Source organism: Pan troglodytes, chromosome 9 (genome assembly GCF_028858775.2).
Source record: "Pan troglodytes isolate AG18354 chromosome 9, NHGRI_mPanTro3-v2.0_pri, whole genome shotgun sequence".
In the NCBI taxonomy this organism is placed as follows: Eukaryota; Metazoa; Chordata; class Mammalia; order Primates; family Hominidae; genus Pan; species Pan troglodytes.
This window is the reverse complement of record NC_072407.2, coordinates 104,037,348-104,055,916: the sequence shown is the minus strand read 5'-3', so window position 1 is coordinate 104,055,916 and position 18,569 is coordinate 104,037,348. Positions and strand designations below refer to the sequence as shown.

Sequence of the window (18,569 nt, the reverse complement as noted above, 5' to 3'; positions counted from 1 at the left end):
ATACTAGTGTATATGAATATAAACCCTTGCCTTTTTTTTTTTAATAAAAGTGAGTTTTCATCGGAGGTGCTTGGAATGATTCACAAACAACTTGGCACACTCTTCTGGCCTGCTTACCCCCATTGAAATGTTATTTTATAAATTACATCTTAATTCACAGAATTTTTTCTTGATAGTATAAGAAATTCTCAAATATTTTTTCTTGATAGTATAAGAAATTCTCAAATATTTTCTATAGGGGCACACAACTTTCTATTTAAATGTCTAAGAACTAAATTTTCTGTCGCCTTCCGAAATCCTATTCTTAAAATTAAAAATATAGGAAAGCACAAATGTTTCCTTCATTAGGTCAATTTTTTCACTAATTTCTTCATTTAAAAAATGAATTCTTTTCCTGTTTTTCCTCATTTCATCCAATAGTTTCCATTTCTACTAACATGGTGTGGCAGAAAGAACATGGGTTTTGGAACTAGATAAACCTGAGTTTGAATTTTGATTCTGTCACTGTAGGTAGCTATGTGGCCTTGGCTCAGTTTAACTTCTTAAAGCCTCCAGTTTCTCATCTCTAAAGTGGAGACAAAAATACCCATGGTTTGGGTGGCTGGTCAGATTAAATAAAAAATATATGCACAAAATTTGGTACATGGTAGGCATTCAACATGTTAATGCATTTCTCACTACATCAAGTGTTTCAAAACTAATTATATGGAGGAACCAAAATTTAGTAGTGTTATTAATAAAAGGCCACATGTTTTCTTAAAACTCTTAATTTCTAATTTTGATTCATCACTTTTTTTTTTTTTTTTTTGAGGCCGGGTCTCACACTGTCACCCAGGCTGGTGTGCAGTGGCGAAACACAGCTCACTGCAGCCTCAACCTCCCAGGTTGAAGTAATCCTCCTGGGCTCAAGTAATCCTCCCGCCTCAGCCCCCCAAGTAGCTGGGACTACAGGTGCATGCCGCCATGCCTGGTTAATTTTTGTATTTTTTGTAGAGACAGGGTTGCCCAGGCTGGTCATGAACTCCTGAGCTCAAGCCATCTGTCTACCTCGGCCTGCAAAGTGCTGGGATTACAGGCATAAGCCAACGGCCCTGGCTTGATTCATGGCATTTTAATGAAAAATTTCATGTTTTTTCGGTATGCCAAAGTGCCATGTATGAAATTTGGAAGAATCGATGTAATTGTACAGCCATAGGAAGGCCTCCCTTCACCATACAAAAAGGTAACCTTTGCTCTATTGCTGCCACCAAGGGCCATTTTGTGGGATGTGGTAACTTTAAGAATATTTATTACAATTAAAAAATCAAAATATGCCATACTTCATAAACATCTTATCAGTAAGTTAGAGGTTTAATAAAGAGGTTCAATAAACAGAAATTTTATTTAACATATATTTCAACATGAAATCTATAAATTGCAAAGGAGCACTGTGAATTCTTTGGAAAAACGTTTGTTTGCTCTACTCACAAGCTTCATCCTTGTGGCATGTATTCAGAGCTAGGTTATGTCCTGCTTTTTGTTTAGGCAGGCATAATGTCTTTCATGGTATTCTCAGAACTCTGTTAAACTTCACTGCTTTGTTAAATGTCACTGCTCTGTTAAACTTCACTGCTCACAAAATCTGAGTTAGGACAAATGTTCACGGGGGTTGTTGCTCACATGTTTTCCTGTGGCTGGTTTTCACAAAACGGTATGCATCTAGTCCTAGAGAAGTACATGAAAGGTCTTCTTAGATGGATTCTGCTGGAATTATCTCTTGTCTCTGCAGCTGCTGGTTCTATCTTCTCTCTTCTCCTGGAAATCAGAAAGAAGAAACAAGCATGCAAACACATGCCAAAACACTGCAGCTACAAACTAGGCTGACATGTCAAATAGTGGCATATTCAACACATCCTGACATCATTCTCCCAGGTAATGAGTTTAAGATTGCAGAGGACTTTATAGATTATTTACCTCAACCCTTACGTTATGTTCATCAGTACCTTTCTACTCTAAAAGGTAAAATTCCCACTTTGAAAATGTGCAGTTTTACAATATCATTAAAAATTCAGGTTTCAGGCTGAGCACAGTGGCTAACGCCTGTAATCCCAGCACTTTGGGAGGCCGAGGCAGGCGGATCACGAAGTCGGGAGTTCGAGACCTGCCTGGCCAACATGGTAAAACCCTGTCTCTACTGAAAATACAAAAATTAGCTGTGTGTGCTGGCACGTGCCTGTAATCCCAGCTGCTCGGGAGGCTGAGGCAGGAGAATCCCTTGAACCTGGGAGGCGGAGGTTGCAGTAAGCTGAGATTGCTCCACTGTACTCCAGCCTGGGTGACAGAGCAAGACTCCGTCTCAAAAATAAATAAATAAATAAAAATTCAGGGTTCAAAGTGAAATGATAAATTCTAATTTATTTGAACCTGCATTTAAAGCTCTTTATTTAAAATTTTCTTCTAGATAAATTCTGGGTACCAATAAATCTCTATAGTGTTGTATAGCAGAAACGGGAGTTCTTGGGGGTGAGCTTGTGAAAACAATGTCCGACGGAACTAATGATGAAAGGGCCTGGAACCCACATAGTTAGGCACGCCAGAAGGAAACCTATGGGAACATTAGCCCCTGCTTCCCTCTCCAGTTTTTTCTCTCCCTCTTCATCCTGAATCTGTTTCATTTAGTCCTTGCAAGTTCCTTTCTCCTTTTCAGTCTCTGAAATAATATTCATTTGGCTAACTCTGAAGCTTTTTTCAGAACTCAGAATGTTGTTCATTTCCCATATGTTCATATGCCTGTGAAGTTAGTGCTTTTTACACTGATTTATAAGAGACCGCTTATTTTTATGTTTCCTCTATCAGACCGTATCCATCAGGAAAACAAAGCCATTATAAGAATTATGGGACTAAGGTATTTATCACAGGAATTACATTTTACCAAATATAGGAGCTGGGAAAATGAGGGTCTGGAAAAGGAAAATTGAAGGATCAGAGTATATGGGGCAAGGGATAAAAATGTAGCCTGCTCTACTGTGGCGTGCCGGTCAGGATCAGAGAAAGGATGACTAAGCAGGCTGTTTGAAGCACTGGTGTGGGTAAACAAATTGAAGCTTGCAGGGAAATCTGATAATCCAAGCATGCCCAAGCTGCTGAAGTGGAACTATGAAGGGGGAGCTTGCTGGGGAAATCTATGGAAACTGCCGAACATGGAACGACTCTGCTTTTCTGAAGCTACTGTCTTCAGGTCTGCAGCCCAGTGCCTGGTGGTGGGCCTAGGGCTGCTGTTGGTCAGCAGGGCCTGTAGTCATGAAGATGCTATAGAGTGGAGAGGAGTGAGCTGCTGGGCACCTTTGTATTTGTCCATCACTGACTAACCATGATGATCTTCTAACAATAATGGCTTCTGACCACTTCTGCCTTCTTCTTTTGTGGCCAAAATTTCTAACTTAGAAATGTGAATCCTAGCCTTAGCAAAGTTGGCTATTTTGTGCTCATGATGTATTTTTAGAATGTAGCAAAGTTTCTGGCACATAGACGGTACTTAGTATTTAATAAACGGAAGAAGAAATGGAAGACCACTTATACAATGCAAATGAGAAGCAAAGCAAAATTTGTCGGAGACATGAAAGTATTTCATAAATCTCTTTCTTGACTATAATAGTTAATTCAACATTTATGTAGTACTGCTGTTTTATTGATAGATTGGTGACTAAGAGAAGTCCAGCAAAAGAAGAATTTGTCAGTGTATGTCCAGTACTGTCAATGGGAGAAGGTACTTGGACTGACTACTTCACTGGCTTTCCTCATCAGTGCAGGCTACACTTTGATCCCCTTCCCCATGGACTCCCAGATGGACAAAGGACAGGGGACCAGGAAGGGTAGGTGACTTTCTTGTTTGTCATCACTGTTTCTAGACCAGTGTTTCTCATCCTTCGCTTCCCATTTGAATTCTTCAGAGAGCTTAAAAATATCTAAATGCCCAAGCTGCCCTCAGGTATGACCCAGGCATCAGTATTTTTTTAAGCTCTCCATGTGATTCCAATGTGTATCCATGTTCATGTTTCTATGTGAAGTTAGTGCTTCACATAGAACTAACTTGTGTTTCAAAGTTAGTTAGCAGCATTGGTATTACCTAGTCTCATCCCAGACCTACTACATTAGAAAATGTATTTACCAAGATCTGTAGGTGGTACAAAGTACACTAAAGTTTGAAAAGTGCTGTTCCAGATCATTTTTACCAGAACCCAGTGCCAAGGCAAAAAATAAAAAAAAAGATTCAGTAATGTCTAGTTTTAACACGGCATGTTCTCACTCGTAAGTGGGAGTTGAACAATGAGAACACATGGACACAGGGAGGGGAACATCACACGCCAGGGCCTGTCGGGGGTGGAGGGCTAGGGGAGAGATAGCATTAGGGGAAATACCTAATGTAGATGATGGGTTGATGGGTGCAGCAAACCACCATGGGACATGTATACCTATGTAACAAACCTGCATGTTCTGCACATGTATCCCAGAACTTCAAGTATAATTAAAAAAAAAAAAAACTCTCAAGACACAGAAAAGATATGGATACTTACCGATGTACACTTCTTAGCAGTTTTTCAATTAGGATACACATCTAAAGTTATTTGAAGATTGGTACACTAATACCTGTTTCTGCTCCCATGACTGATGAAAATACTCTGAATATAAAAATGTTTATATTCTGTAGACAGCCCAGAAATAATGTTGTACTCCTATAACCATCTGATCTTCAACAAGGTTGACAGAAACAAGCAATGGGGAAAGGATTCCCCATTCAATTAATTGTGCTGGGATAACTGGATAGCCATGTGCAGAAGATTGAAGCTGGACCCCTTCCTTATACCATACACAAAAAAATCAACTCAAGATGGATTAAAGACTTAAATAAAACCTAAAACTATAAAAACCCTGGAGGATAACCTAGGAAACACCATCCTGGACATAGGCCTTGGTAAAGATTTCATGATGAAGACATCAAAAGCAATTGCAACAAAAGCAAACATTGACAAATGGAACCTAACTAAACTAAAGAGCTTCTGCACAGCAAAGTAAACTATCAACAGAGTAGACAGACAACCTACAGAATGGGAGACGATATTTGCAAACTATGCATCTGACAAAGTTCTAACATCCAGAATCTTTTTAAAAAATCTTTTTGAGATAGAGTTTCACTCTTGTTGCCCAGGCTGGAGTGCAATGATGCAATCTCGGCTCACTGCAACCTTTGCCTCTCAGTTTCAAGCGATTCTCCTGCCTCAGCCTCCTGAGTAGTTGGGACTACAGGTGCACACCACCACGCCTGGCTAGTTTTTTGTATTTTTAGTAGAGACAGGGTTTCACCATGTTGGCCAGGCTGGTCTCGAACTACTGACCTCAGGTGACCAGCCAGCCTCGGCCTCCCAAAGTGCTGGGATTACAGGCATGAGCCACCATGCCTGGCCTAATATCAAGAATCTATAAGGAACCTAAAATGAATTAACAAGCAAGAAACAACCCCATTAAAAAGTGGGCAAAGAACATGAACAGACATTTTTCAAAAGAAGACACACATGTGACCAAGAAGCATATGAAAAAAAGCTCAACATCACTAATCATTTGAAAAATGCAAATCAAAACCACAATGAGATAACATCTTACACCAGTTAGAATGGCTATTATTAAAAAGTCAAAAAATAGCAGATACTGGTGAGGCTGTGGAGAAAAGGGAATGCTTATACACTGCTGGTGGGAATGCAAATTAATTTAGTCATTGTGGAAAGCAGTGTGGCAATTTCTTAAAGAACTTAAAACAGAAGTACCATTCAACCCAGCAATCCCATTATCGGGTATATACCCTGAAGGAATGCAAATCATTCTATCATAAAGACATGCAGGGGTATGTTCATTGTAAGCACTATTCACAAAGACATGGAATCAACCTAAATGCCCATCAATGGTAGACTGGATAGAGAAAATGTGGTACATATACACCATGGAATACTATGCAGCCATAAAAAAGACCAAGATCATGTCCTTTGCAGCAACATGGATAGAGCTGGAGGCCACAATCCTAAGTAAACTAATACAGGAACAGGAAGCCAAATACCACACGTTCTCACTTAGAAGTGGGAGCTAAACATTGAGTACACGTGAACACAAAGACGGGAACAACAGACACTGGGGCCCACTTGAGGCCATGGAGGGTGGGAGGAAGGAGAGGATTGAAAAACTACCTATCAGGTACTCTGCTTATTACCTGGGCGATGAAATAATCTGTACATCAAACCCCTGTGATACACAATTTACTTATTTAACAAACCTGCACATGTACCCCTGAACCTAAACGTTAAAAAAACTTCATATTCTGACCTTTAAGGATTTTTTTAAATGACAGGATATTTGCATAATTCTAATGAACAGTCTTATAATAAAAAGCCAATTGAGGAGAAAACCTCTATAAACCAATCCCAAGAAATATTAATATTAATACGGGGTTCTTACCTGTATTGATGTGTACATAAAATCAGAAGTTTCCTAAAACAAGAAAAAAAGAGCTTCTTCAAATACTTACCAGAAGTGGTATTATTTGTAAAGTATTTTTGATGGATGGGTTTTTGCAAATGGATTCTTGTATATCTGAAATAATTATATCACAATACCAAAATAATTTAGTTACATATATAGAAATAGAAGAATGACTAAAGAATCAAATATTAAATTCTGATGTATCAAAATATTCAAAATTGAGTAAGACACTTTTTTCCAGTCACCCCCAGAAACAGTCTTTATACTTATATTAGGTCCACAAATGGAAGTAATTTGATTAGAAATAATTACATAAAGCTTATGTTGATAAAAGATAATTCCTAGTACTTTGACTATTATATAACGATCTTCATTCAAATATTACGTTTTCTTTCTTTCTCTTTTTTTAATAAAAAATATTAATTTCATCCTTGGAGCCTCTCAGAAAAAAAGAGATGTTTATTTAGTTATTGAGGCATAAAAAATTGAGTCACTTGGTTGCCTTTTCAATTTTTAGATTTTTGTCTATATAATAGCAAGCATCTGAGCAAAAGAAAAATAATTCAGGCAGAATCTTTTACATGAAGCTTTTAAATATGTAGAAGTATCAAACAAAAATTTAAAAAATTCTCCAATTATTGACTTAATTTTTTTATTCTTTACCTGCATAATTTTACATCTTAAACTCATAGCCTTAGTTCATGATTGTAGCTCCCTGCTTTTTATTTCTTATTTTTAAATATAGTTTTAATTTTAAAATTAAATTAGAGTATATAAAATTAAAATAGAGTATATAAAACATATGCATATTTTAATGAATACTTATAAAGCTAATGTCTGTGGAACCACCTAGATTAAGAAATTTGAACATTATCACTACCTTGGAAGCTTCCTGTCACTTCCTGCCTCCACAATGCCCTATGGATTTCATTTCCTTCCTTCACCCAAAGAGGTAACTAACCCACTACACTGCTTTGTTTCTTTGTGATTTTAGCACATATTAATTGCAAGGATGCAAAATAATATTGTTTAGGTTTATCTGTTTTTAGACTTCATATAAATAGAATTGTACTGTCTTTATTCTCCTGTGATTTACGTTTTTTGCCCCAAATTATGTATTTTTAGATCCATCAATGATGATGTGTGTAGCTGTAGTTAATTTTCTTTTTGTTTTTTCTCTTACTGTTTCAGTTTGGAAAATTTCTATTGACCTATATTCAAATTCACTGATTCCTCAGTGGTGTCTTGAGTCTAATGATGAACACATATAAAACATTTTCCATTTCTGTTACTTTTCTTTCTCACATATCTGTCTCTTAAGAGTTTTCATTTCTCTGCTGAAATTCTCCATCTGTTCATGCATGTTGTCTATCTCTCTCATGTTGTTCATCTTTCCCACCATAACCTTTAACATATTAGTCATAGTTATTTAAATTACTGTCTGATAGTTCCAACATCTTGGTCATCTTTGCATCTTATTCATTGATTGCTTTGTCCCTTGATAGTGTTTTTTTTCTCTTGTTCTTTTTGTATGTCTCATAATTTTTGACGAATGCTGGATATGGTTTTTGGAATACTAGAAACTGAGGTAGATAGTATTTGTGTCTTGAAATGAGTATATCCACTTCTGCTAGGTCACTGGAGTGTATGTGTGTGTAGGTGTGTGTAGTGTGTATGTGTAGATGTTTAAAAACTTAGTAGGAAATTTGAGCTGTTTGTTTTTTTATTTATTTATTTTGAGACAGGGTCTCCCTCTGTTGCCCGAGGAGGAGTGCAGTGTTATGATCATGGCTCATTGCAGCCTTGACCTCCCTGGGCTCAGGTTATCCTCCCACCTCAGCCTCTGGAGTAGCTGGGACCACAGGTATGTGCCACCATGCCTGACTAATTTTTTTTTGAATTTTTTGTAGAGACAGGGTTTCACCATGTTGCCCAGCTGGTCTCAAACTCCTGGGCTCAAGTGATCTGCCTGCCTCAGCCTCCCTGAGTGGGTTTGGGTTTTGTTGTTGCTGTAGCCGACTACAGTAGTTACTAACATTACTAATTTCAAATTCCACTGGTGTTATTCTGTACTTATGCAGGGGTCTTGGAGAGTCCCCCCACCCCTTGAAATGTTCCTGTTCTGCCCCCATGGTTTGGCCTTCCTGCATGTGCGCACAGTAGAAGGGATCTCTCTCTATGCTCTTGCCTGTCTCTCAGTAGTAGATTTCTATTATTTGTTACTTGGTACTTGCTGATCTGGTGGTGGGGAAGTACGGTAATTTTTCTGTTGTCCTGGTCCAGGCTCAGTCTTAAGCAGACCCTGTGTGGCCTCTCTTTCTCCTGCTCCTCTTTCCCATGACAGTTAACTTTGCCTTCTATCTTTGGCAGGTTTTGTACAAGAGAATTTTAGACCCTCCCACCAACAGTAGGATACCTCTAATGGTTTTGGCCCGGGAATGTGTCTTGCTCCTCTTCCGGGGGTAGAGGCTTTTTTCCTTTACTGTTTCGCTAGCCCCAGTAAGTCTTCACCTGTGCCTTGAGAGCAATCAAGAAGGTACGCTGCCTCTGTCCCAGATGGCCTTTATTCTGCAGGGGGAAATGTTCTGTATGGGGGGGCGCTTCATGCCTTTCCTACAGCAGTGGCTGCTGCCCTTTGTCAGGCCTGCACTACTGAGGAAGGGTTTCTCTTGTCTCCTGCTCTGCCTCCTATTTGCCTCATGAACACACACTCAGTGTAGATCCACGGAGAAGAATCTGAGTAGGTGTGAGGTTCCCTTGTGCCTATGGCTCCCAGTGGTTCTACATCCTCATAGTAGTCCACATTCATCTTTTAGCAATCTGTTGAAAATTTAAACAATTTCTAATATCAGCTTGTATGGAACCTGACATTTCCCTCTCTCATATTCTCCCATGGGTGAGAAAGTGTTCACAACCTGTCTCTCTTTAGATGTTTCTGTGTTTCCTTTTTGTTTTTGAGATGGAGTCTCACTCTGTCGCCCAGGCTGGAGTGCAGTGGCGCGATCTCGGCTCACTGCAAGCTCTGACTCCCGGGTTCATGCCATTCTCCTGCCTCAGCCTCCCTAGTAGCTGGGGCTACAGGCACCCACCACCACGCCCGGCTAATTTGTTTGTATTTTTAATAGAGACGGGGTTTCACCGAGTTAGTCAGGATGGTCTCGATCTCCTGGCCTCGTGATCCGCCCGCCTCGGCCTCCCAAAGTGCTGGGATTACAGGCGTGAGGCACCGCGCCCGGCCTGTTTCTGTGTTTCCGTGGATGCTAGGCTGCTTGGTTGTGATGTGACCTCAGCTCTCTAATTGGCTCAAGAAAAGTTATACTTTTGTCATTTATCTTTTATTGTTCTTAGAATGGGATTGATGCATTCTGGCCTTCTACATTTTAGGCGGAAATAGAATCCACACACACAAAATACATACATATAATATGTGTGTGGTTCTGAACCATAGGTGATTTTTGCCACCCGGGGGATATTTGGTAATGTCTGGGAGCACTTGATTGTCATGATAGGGAAGTGCTATGGCATCTAGTGGGTAAAGGCCAGGGATGCTGCTAAACATGTTACAATGCACTAGACAGTCCCCCACAATAAAAATTATCCAGCTCAAAATGTCAACGGTGTTGAAGTAGAGAAAATCTGATAGATACATAAAATATTTCTATTATTGTTCATATCTAAATAATTAGAAATTCCTATTTTTTTTCTTCAGAATCATGATTTATTTAGAAATGTGTTTCTTAATGGTTATCTTTTGGTTAGTAGATTTCAGGTAAATTGCATTGTGGTTAGAGGATATGGTCTGTGTGACTCTGATCCTTTGAAATGTGTTAAGGCTTGTTTCATGGTCTTATACATGGTTCATTTTATAAAGGTTGTACGTTTACTTACAAAGAACGTGTCCCTTTGATCAGGTTTGTTAATCATAGTCAATTTTTATACATCTATTTGATTTTTAAAATCTATTCTATCAATTACTGACAATGGTATGTTAAAATCACCCACCGTGGTTAAAAATATTTTATATATTTGAGGCTATGTTCTCAAGTGCATATAAAAATCTTATGTATTTCTTCTGAAGTAAGACTTTGCTCATCATAAGTGCTCATCATAAAGTGACATATATATATATATACATATACATATATTTGCTGTTAACAAAGTCTCTTGGTTTTTGTCTGAACATATTTTTAATTCACCCCCCTTCTTGAGAGACATTTTCATGTTAAGAAGGTATTAAATTTGAAAGTTACTTTCTCTCAGCACATTGGACATGTTGTCAATATCTCCTGATTTTTTTTCATTGTTTTCTGCCTTTTTGTTGCTGATTAACATTCATTGTGGATGTATCTTAGTGGTCATTTCTTTTTATTTACTCTGAAATGTGTTGGGTTGTTGAATCTGTAGATTGGCATTGTTCATCAAATTGGAAAAGTTGTCAACCATTATCACTTTAGATATTGTCTCTAGCCTTTCAGACCTTTTTATTTACTCTTTTGTGTCTTTTAAGCTCTATATCATATTTTCCATCTCTTTGTCTCTCTAAGATATACTGTGGATAAATTTCTTTGATTCATATTCTAGTTTACTAATTCTCTGTTCAGACGTCTGTAATCTGGTGGTTAAACCACCTACTAAATTTTACATTTCAATTATTATATTTTCAATTTCCAGGCATTCTATTTGGGCCGTTTTTCAAATCTGTTTGCTCTTTCTTTATAGTTTCTTATTCCCTGCATGTTTAAGTTTAAAAATGACTGCATTTCTGCATTTTAAAACTTATTTCTGACAACTTTAGAGCATACAAGCATAGTTATTTATAGTTTGTGCCTGGTAATTTCATTATCTGAATCCTTTCTGGGTCTGTTTATTCTGTTTTGTGGATTCTTTTGATTTTTTTTCTTGGTGCCTTTTTTCATTATGGATTAAGTTATTTACTTTTTTTTTTAATTGTAGGCTGCTCATTTTCCTTGGATTTCACTTGTGATAATTCTTTGAGGACTGGAATATAGGTGCAGAAGATACATAAATGTACTTTTCCCAAGTGTTTTGGAATACTACCAGTTTGGGATCATTCTAAATTAAGTTCTTTGCTTGAGATCTTAAGAACTATTCAGGTAATGTGAGTATGGGCTGTAAATTAGTGTGATACTTGTATTAGACTGTGATTCTACATTCTCAGGGATCATTTTTCCTCTATCACCTGCTCAATATTGAAGTTTAAAAAATGCAAGCCTTTTTTTTTTGTTTTAGAAAAAAATTCCCTCTCCCTGCGCTGCCTCCTCTGTGTATGCATGTGTAGTGCACAGCTCTTTGGGTGGCCCAGCTTTATGGTGGAAAGATCTTCTGTGAGACTACTCATCCTGAGTAGGCCTGTTCCCTTTTTTCTATGAGGCCATGGAAAGCAAAGTTCAATTTCACCCCATGAGTTAAATATCCTCAGGACAAGAGCTAGCTGCTGCACTCTCCTTATCTTTTTGAGTTCTTATCTACATTTAGTTATTGGTCTTAAGAATGTCTAACATTCTTACTAGCTCATCACTATATTGCAGGTTTAAAAAATACTTAATCAAGGATTTATGGTTGTTTTGATGGATGGTCAGTATAGATACGTAGCCTGTCCATTGCTGAAACAGAAGTCTATTCATATATTCTGAAAAGACAGATAAGTCTGCCAAAGAAGCTGACATCATCATAAATGATATGGCATACTTGAAATAGTATTCAAATATAGTCTGAATGGTTATGCATTCAGGTAGTTGGTAATATGGATATATTTTGTATTTTTCTTTTCAATTTTTAAATTAAAGTTTAAATTAGAATTGTCTAAGTGTAAATGCAGTATTTCTTATAAGAGGTGTTCTTCCATACTTACAATGTAGTCTTTCATTGAGATCATTAAGGGACTCTAGGATCTTCTGTTCATCAGCTGACAGTGTGCAGATGTTGAATTGTTGAGTTTTATTTAAAGGTAGATTTGATTTCTGTATCTGTTTGCTATTCAAGACAGTCAGAATCTCATCCTCCGGCACTGATGCTTTCACTAAGTTTTCAGCCATCAAAAACTCAGAAGTACTATCTGAAACTACAGAAACTTACATCAGTTATTCTTTGAACCCCTTTTGTCTTTGAGATCAGCCCTTATATATACTTACACATACTTATACATACTTAACTGTCTGTATGTATTCGTATTACAAGCAGAAACCTAGCAAATATCTGCTACTTTGATTTCATTTATCAGGATCCTCTATCTAGCATTTTCCTATCCTTTGTTTTTTAAAAAAGGATATTCAAAATGACGGCAGTGAGTTAATAAAAATTCCCAGAGTATTACTTGAACTAAAGAAAAAAACTATATAATGCAGATAGTTTTTGTCATATGTTTGTTATTCATTGGTAGTACAAAAAAGATGAAGGAGACTGTCTTTATAATAGTAGTTATAATGAATTATAACAAAGTAAGACAAAAAAACCCTTAAGATTAGAAACTTTGATGATCAGCTAAACAGAACTGACAGCCTAGAAACAGACCCAATTAGATATAAGAACATGTGATCAAAGAAGCATCAAAGATTTGACGGAAGGGAAAGATGATTTTACATATTAGTTTTTTCTTATAAAAGAATCAATTTGGGCTGGGTGCAGTGGCTCATGCCTCTAATCCCAGCACCTTGGAAGTCTGAGGCAGGTGAATCACTTGAGGTCAGGAGTTCAAGAACAGCCTGGCCAACATGGTGAAACCTCGTCTCTACTAAAAATACAAAAATTAGCCAGGTGTTATTGTGGGTGCTTATAATCCCAGCTACTTGGGAGGCTCAGGCAGGAGAATCACTTGAACCCAGGAGGTGGAGGTTGCAGTGAGCTGAGATTGTGCTACTGTGCTCCATCCAGCCTGGAGCTCTGTCTCAAAAAAAAAAAAAAAAAATCAATTCGGAGTTTTACTTCCCACTGTTTGTTTAAACAAATTCGTAAGAAATTAAACACAAACTTAAGGAATCAACCCATTAATTAAAGCAACCCAGAAGAAAATGAAACAAATGTTTCTAAATTTCTGTATTGGGAAGGTTCTTTGACAAAGCTTAAAAGTAATGGAGACATCAGTAAGAAAAGACTAAAACATGTTTATTTAAAGCCAGTCTTCCCTAATAGACTTTACACTTCTGAAGAGCAATACTTTTGTATATTTTGTTCATTACTGTAAATGTTAAGTATTCCTTATCCAAAATGCTTGGGACTAGATGTGTTTCAGGTTTTGGATTTTTTTAGAATTTTGGATATTTGCATACACATGAGATATGTTGGTGATGAGACCTAGGTTTAAACATGAAACTCAGCTGGATGCGGTGGCTCATGCCTGTAATCCCAGCATTTTGGGAGGCCGAAGTGGGTGGATCACCTGAGGTCAGGAGTTCAAGACCAGCCTGGCCAACATGGTGAAGCCTCGTCTCAACTAAAAATACAAAAATTACCCAGGTATGGTGGCATACGCCTGTCATCCCAGCTACTTGGGAGGCTGATGCAGGAGAATTGCTTGAACTTGAGAGGCGGAGGTTGCAATGAACCAAGATTGCACCATTGCACTTCAGCCTAGGTGACAGAGTGAGACTCTGCTTAAAAAAAAAAAAAAGAAACTCATTTATGTTTCATATATACCTTATACACATACCTGAAGGTAATTTAATATGATATTTTAAATAATTTTGTCCATGAAATGAAGTTGGTGTATATTGAACCATCAGAAAGCAAAGATATCACTGTATCAGCAACCTATGTGGATTATCTGTGGTTGTTTGGCATCACTGTTATTCCTGACTCCAAATTTATATCTACTGAAAAGCAATAATGTTCTTACACCTATTCACATGTAAGTACTTAACAGTAAAAAATAAGATGTATTCTTCATACTGTCAGAAAATAATGTGTTCAGGGCAACTAAGCACCACAGTAACATCACCAGAATACCTGTGTCGGCTGTTCAACAACAGCAACAAGGAACAATGGCAGGCTTCCAATCTTACGTATTATGTTACATTTTGACCAAATGGTTACTGTACACTGTATTTTATTTTTTTAGGTGAGAAGAAACATCAGAAGCAGCTGAGGCACAAGGAAGTGGGTCCTCTAGGGATGAGGAAATATTCTGCTAGATGACCTTAAAAAATGTTTCTTCCAGAGACTTTTGCCTCATTTACAATGTTTTTTTTTTGTCTTATAAGCCTCTCTTTGATTTTATAAACTGACATAATTTCTTGTTGTTATGAGTGTACGCTGCTCTAGTCGTTCAATAAACCCATCACACATTTTCATCATATTGTCAATTGGCACCTTTTTCTTTTTCAGTGTTAACAATGCCATTATCATCACTTTTATCACAATCATCTTAATTCAGAGCTCTTTTGGCTATTTCATCATTGGTCAGTGAAAACACCTGGAGTCTTATTATCGATGTTAATAACCACTTTGATATCCACTTCTTCCAGCTTACTGATAGACTCTGAAGGTATATTTTTTGCTTACGTAATGAGGTCAGACATAATTTTTTCTCACTTGACATACAGAATCCTTCAGTCACTACCTTGTTCATCATCACTGAACATAGTTGCAGGCCAGAGGCTGTGCCAGGAATGCACAATTGTGTCTTTAGTCCCTGTGTTCCAAGTGTTTGCAACAGCATGTATGCCATCTTTCATGCTAAACTCGTTTTGAAAACCTTCTACATCCACACCTCTGTTCACTGTTGCTGGCATGCTGTTCAAGAAAGTGTTTATATATATTTACTCTTCATCTACCTAAGGATACTCTGGTCACACAGCTGAATTAATGAAGTAATATTTGGGGGAAAGCACGTGGCATAAACATTATTTTTGATGAGAATTTCAGCTGGAGGATGAAAAGAACAGTTGTCAAAGAATAACAAAATCTTGGAGTCATCATTCAATCCAGCTTCCCTGATATAAAATGTTTGTGAAACCAATCAGAAAAGATGTCCCTGGTGATCCATGTCCTTTTGTTAGCACATTAATGGACTGGTAAGAAATTCACTCCTTGAAATCAGTGAGGACACAAGCTTTTGCCTATCATAGCAAATTTACACTTGGGCGTGACTGAGTCATTAGCACATCCCAGCAGTTATTCTGTTATTCTTAATTCTTGTAGGGGCTGTCTCATCAGCTATAGTCAATGTTTTTTTGAGTAACAACACCAAAACAGTGATGTTCATCAGCAACATATACTTGTTCTGGTGTCAGATTTTCATCAGCGATGACCTTGGCAAACTCTTCAATGAATTTCTCTGCTGCTTTGTAATCAGCAGACGCTTGATCACCACAAATCTTTAAAAATAATGCTGTGTCTTAAATTTCTATAACCAGCCTGTTGAATATTCATAGTTCTCTTCAATTTTTAGTTCATCATGATAGATCTTTGCTTGTTTCATGATCAGCATACCATTAAGTGGCATGTGCTCATGCGACGCTGATGGATCCACTCTTCGACTTCATGGGTGAAATCCTATGCAGTGTTTATATGTTTTGCATTAACTTCTGTTCATCTCTTCCAAAGCAGAACTTCAACAGTTTATCCTTCTGTTTCTTCAGGTCATATATTGTGGTCATTCCAACACCATCCTTTTCTATATGACATTTTACACTTATGTTGCTGGTGTAGTTTCTCCAAGTTTGACTTTCTGGGCTATTGATAAACAGAAATGTTTCCTCTTTTTCTTATCACTGCTACCCACAGGGGTATCTTCAGGTCTTTTTGATATTTTCAACAATATCTTTACATCACAAAGCAGAGAAAAAGCAAAAAAATACAGTGAGTAATGCATGTAGGTCTTGGCCCCATGTGGGGCCTCGTGGGGAATCTGCCATTGGTACATGTATCATTTTATTACTCCTTGTGAGCATGCTTACATGGGGGAATCTGGGTGTGCATGGAAAAGATATAGCACAGCTGAAGAGGGTTGAGAGGATCTTTTTTCCCCTTGGGGATGCTAAATAAACTGTATGGTATGAGCTTGTGTTTTAGCTGTGACCCATCATATGAAGTCAGGTGTAAAATTTTCCATTTGTGATATCATGTCAGGGGTCAAAAAATTTTGGATTTTGGAGCATTTTTGATTTAGAAATATTTGGATTAGGGATATTCAACATGTATATCCAATACCTACTTGTAAGCAGAAGATTAGCTCTCAATAATCATTTATTGAATGAACAGATACAAATTAAAACATATGTGAAAATACAATATAAGTAGAATAACATGCAAGTAGTAATGAAACATCTTCAACTAATATAAGAATTAGAATCCTTGATAGCTAAATAATTTGCAGACATCAGTAAGAAAATTTCGAACTCTAATATCTAAGAAAAAAGAGTACAAAGAGACAGTTCACCAAAAAATACATAGAAAAGCAATTAAGCATAATATTAATGAAAGGTATAGAAATCAAAACTAATATAATACTATTTTTCTGTCTATAGCAAATACGAAAAGATTCTACCTCAAGTTGACATACACCACTGGACACACACTACTAGAACAATTTTGAATAATACTTTTCTGGAAAATACTTTAGCAATATATATGAACAGCCATATCAATGCTTATTTCTTTTGATCCAGTATTCATTTAATACATGGAGTTTAATTCAATAAATATTTACTGGGTGGCATTTACATGTCAGTTACTGTAATTTTAATTCTGGAAATCTAACCTACAGAAATAAGTAAAAATCAGAAAATAACTTGATGTAGAAAGATGTTCAATACATTATTATTTAGAATAAAGGAACACTGACAATGACCTGGATGTGCAGGGGTGAGGAGAGTTCAGGTTTTAAATGGTGCTTTAACAATTACATAATACGTTAGCATCTGAGAATAGGCATACAAGAAAAAAAATCACTGGGAACAAAGATCAGAGAAAAATGTTTAAACTAAAACATACCTTCTTCAATATAAGAAGTACCCCTTGTAGTTTGTTTTGGCTCACTTGAACTTAGCAGGACACTTTGTCCAAAATTCTACAAAAATAGAATATTGAATTAAAACATATTTCCATATCTAAAATTTATAATATATACATGAACTTTTAAAAAACTTTTAATTGCTGTATATATTTTTAGCTACAATTGTTCATGTAACTTGTATATTATATTTTTTAGAGCTGAATACAAGAATTATTATAATAAAGAATTTCTATGCTAATGGAATATTATGAAAAATGTTTTATGTCCACTAAAAAATTTTCAGATTATGATATTGTCCTGGATATTTGGAAGAGGTAAAGTGAGTTGGATGGTAATCAAAAGTGCTAATTAGGCTGGCACGGTGGCTCATGCTTGTAATCCCAACACTTTGGGAGGCCGAGGCGGGCAGATGACAAGGTCAGGAGATCGAGACCATCCTGGCTAACACGGTGAAGCCCTGTCTCTACTAAAAAATATAAAAAATTAGCCAGGAGTTGTGGCACGTGCCTGTGGTTCCAGCTACTTGGGAGACTGAGGCAGAAGAATCACTTGAACCCAGGAGATGGAGGTTGCAGTGAGCTGAGACTGTGCCACTGCACTCCAGCCTGGGTGACAGAGCGAGACTCTGTCTCAAAAATAAAAAAAAGTGCTAATTAAAGAAAAGGTAAAAAATTACCTTAAAGTTTCTAACCTATTTGGTTTGTCATTGTAAGGGTGAATCACAGCTATTAGCCAAAAGCTAATGCCAAGGATAGGTAATTATCTTATGTGACAAAACTTAAAACACAAATAGCTGCCCCAATGCTGCACAGAACCTTGAAAACGGAAGTCTCAGAACACTGGCAAAAAGTGTACACATCTAACACTTTCTAAGAGATACCAACTTCCCATCCCTGAATATGGTCTACCTCCTTCTTTATTACCATTCTGTTTCACTTTAAGAAATAATTGTTTTCTGTCAGATAAAACTGCCTGGCTATAACTATGCGTAACTTTTCTTCAATCTGATCTGAGGAGAAACTGCAGATTTTTGCAACAGCTCTCCTTCAGTAGATCTCATAGTCTTGTTTGATCTCCATTATAGACTTGAGAT

The 18,569-nt window shown here is 37.2% G+C and overlaps 1 protein-coding gene across 6 annotated transcripts in view; it reads right to left on the bottom strand.

Annotated features, from left to right (window-relative positions):
- Window positions 1–1,325: 1,325 nt before the first annotated feature.
- The window catches only part of CEP126 (centrosomal protein 126), an 83,551-nt gene continuing 66,307 nt past the window's right edge, over window positions 1,326–18,569 (bottom strand). For 3 of the 6 annotated variants that reach the window (XM_016921854.4, XM_054662650.2, XM_063784452.1), the window contains 4 exons: window positions 17,455–17,530; window positions 12,377–12,586; window positions 6,551–6,615; window positions 1,326–1,794 (listed from right to left, as the gene is read on the bottom strand). In XM_016921854.4, coding sequence (XP_016777343.3) covers window positions 1,750–1,794; window positions 6,551–6,615; window positions 12,377–12,586; window positions 17,455–17,530 — 396 coding nt within the window. In that variant the 3' untranslated portion in view covers window positions 1,326–1,749. Of the gene's footprint in view, window positions 1,795–6,480; window positions 6,616–12,376; window positions 12,587–13,609; window positions 16,283–17,454; window positions 17,531–18,569 lie in introns of those variants that run through there. The other 3 variants (XR_010147655.1, XM_016921855.4, XM_016921856.4) reach the window with 3 other exon arrangements.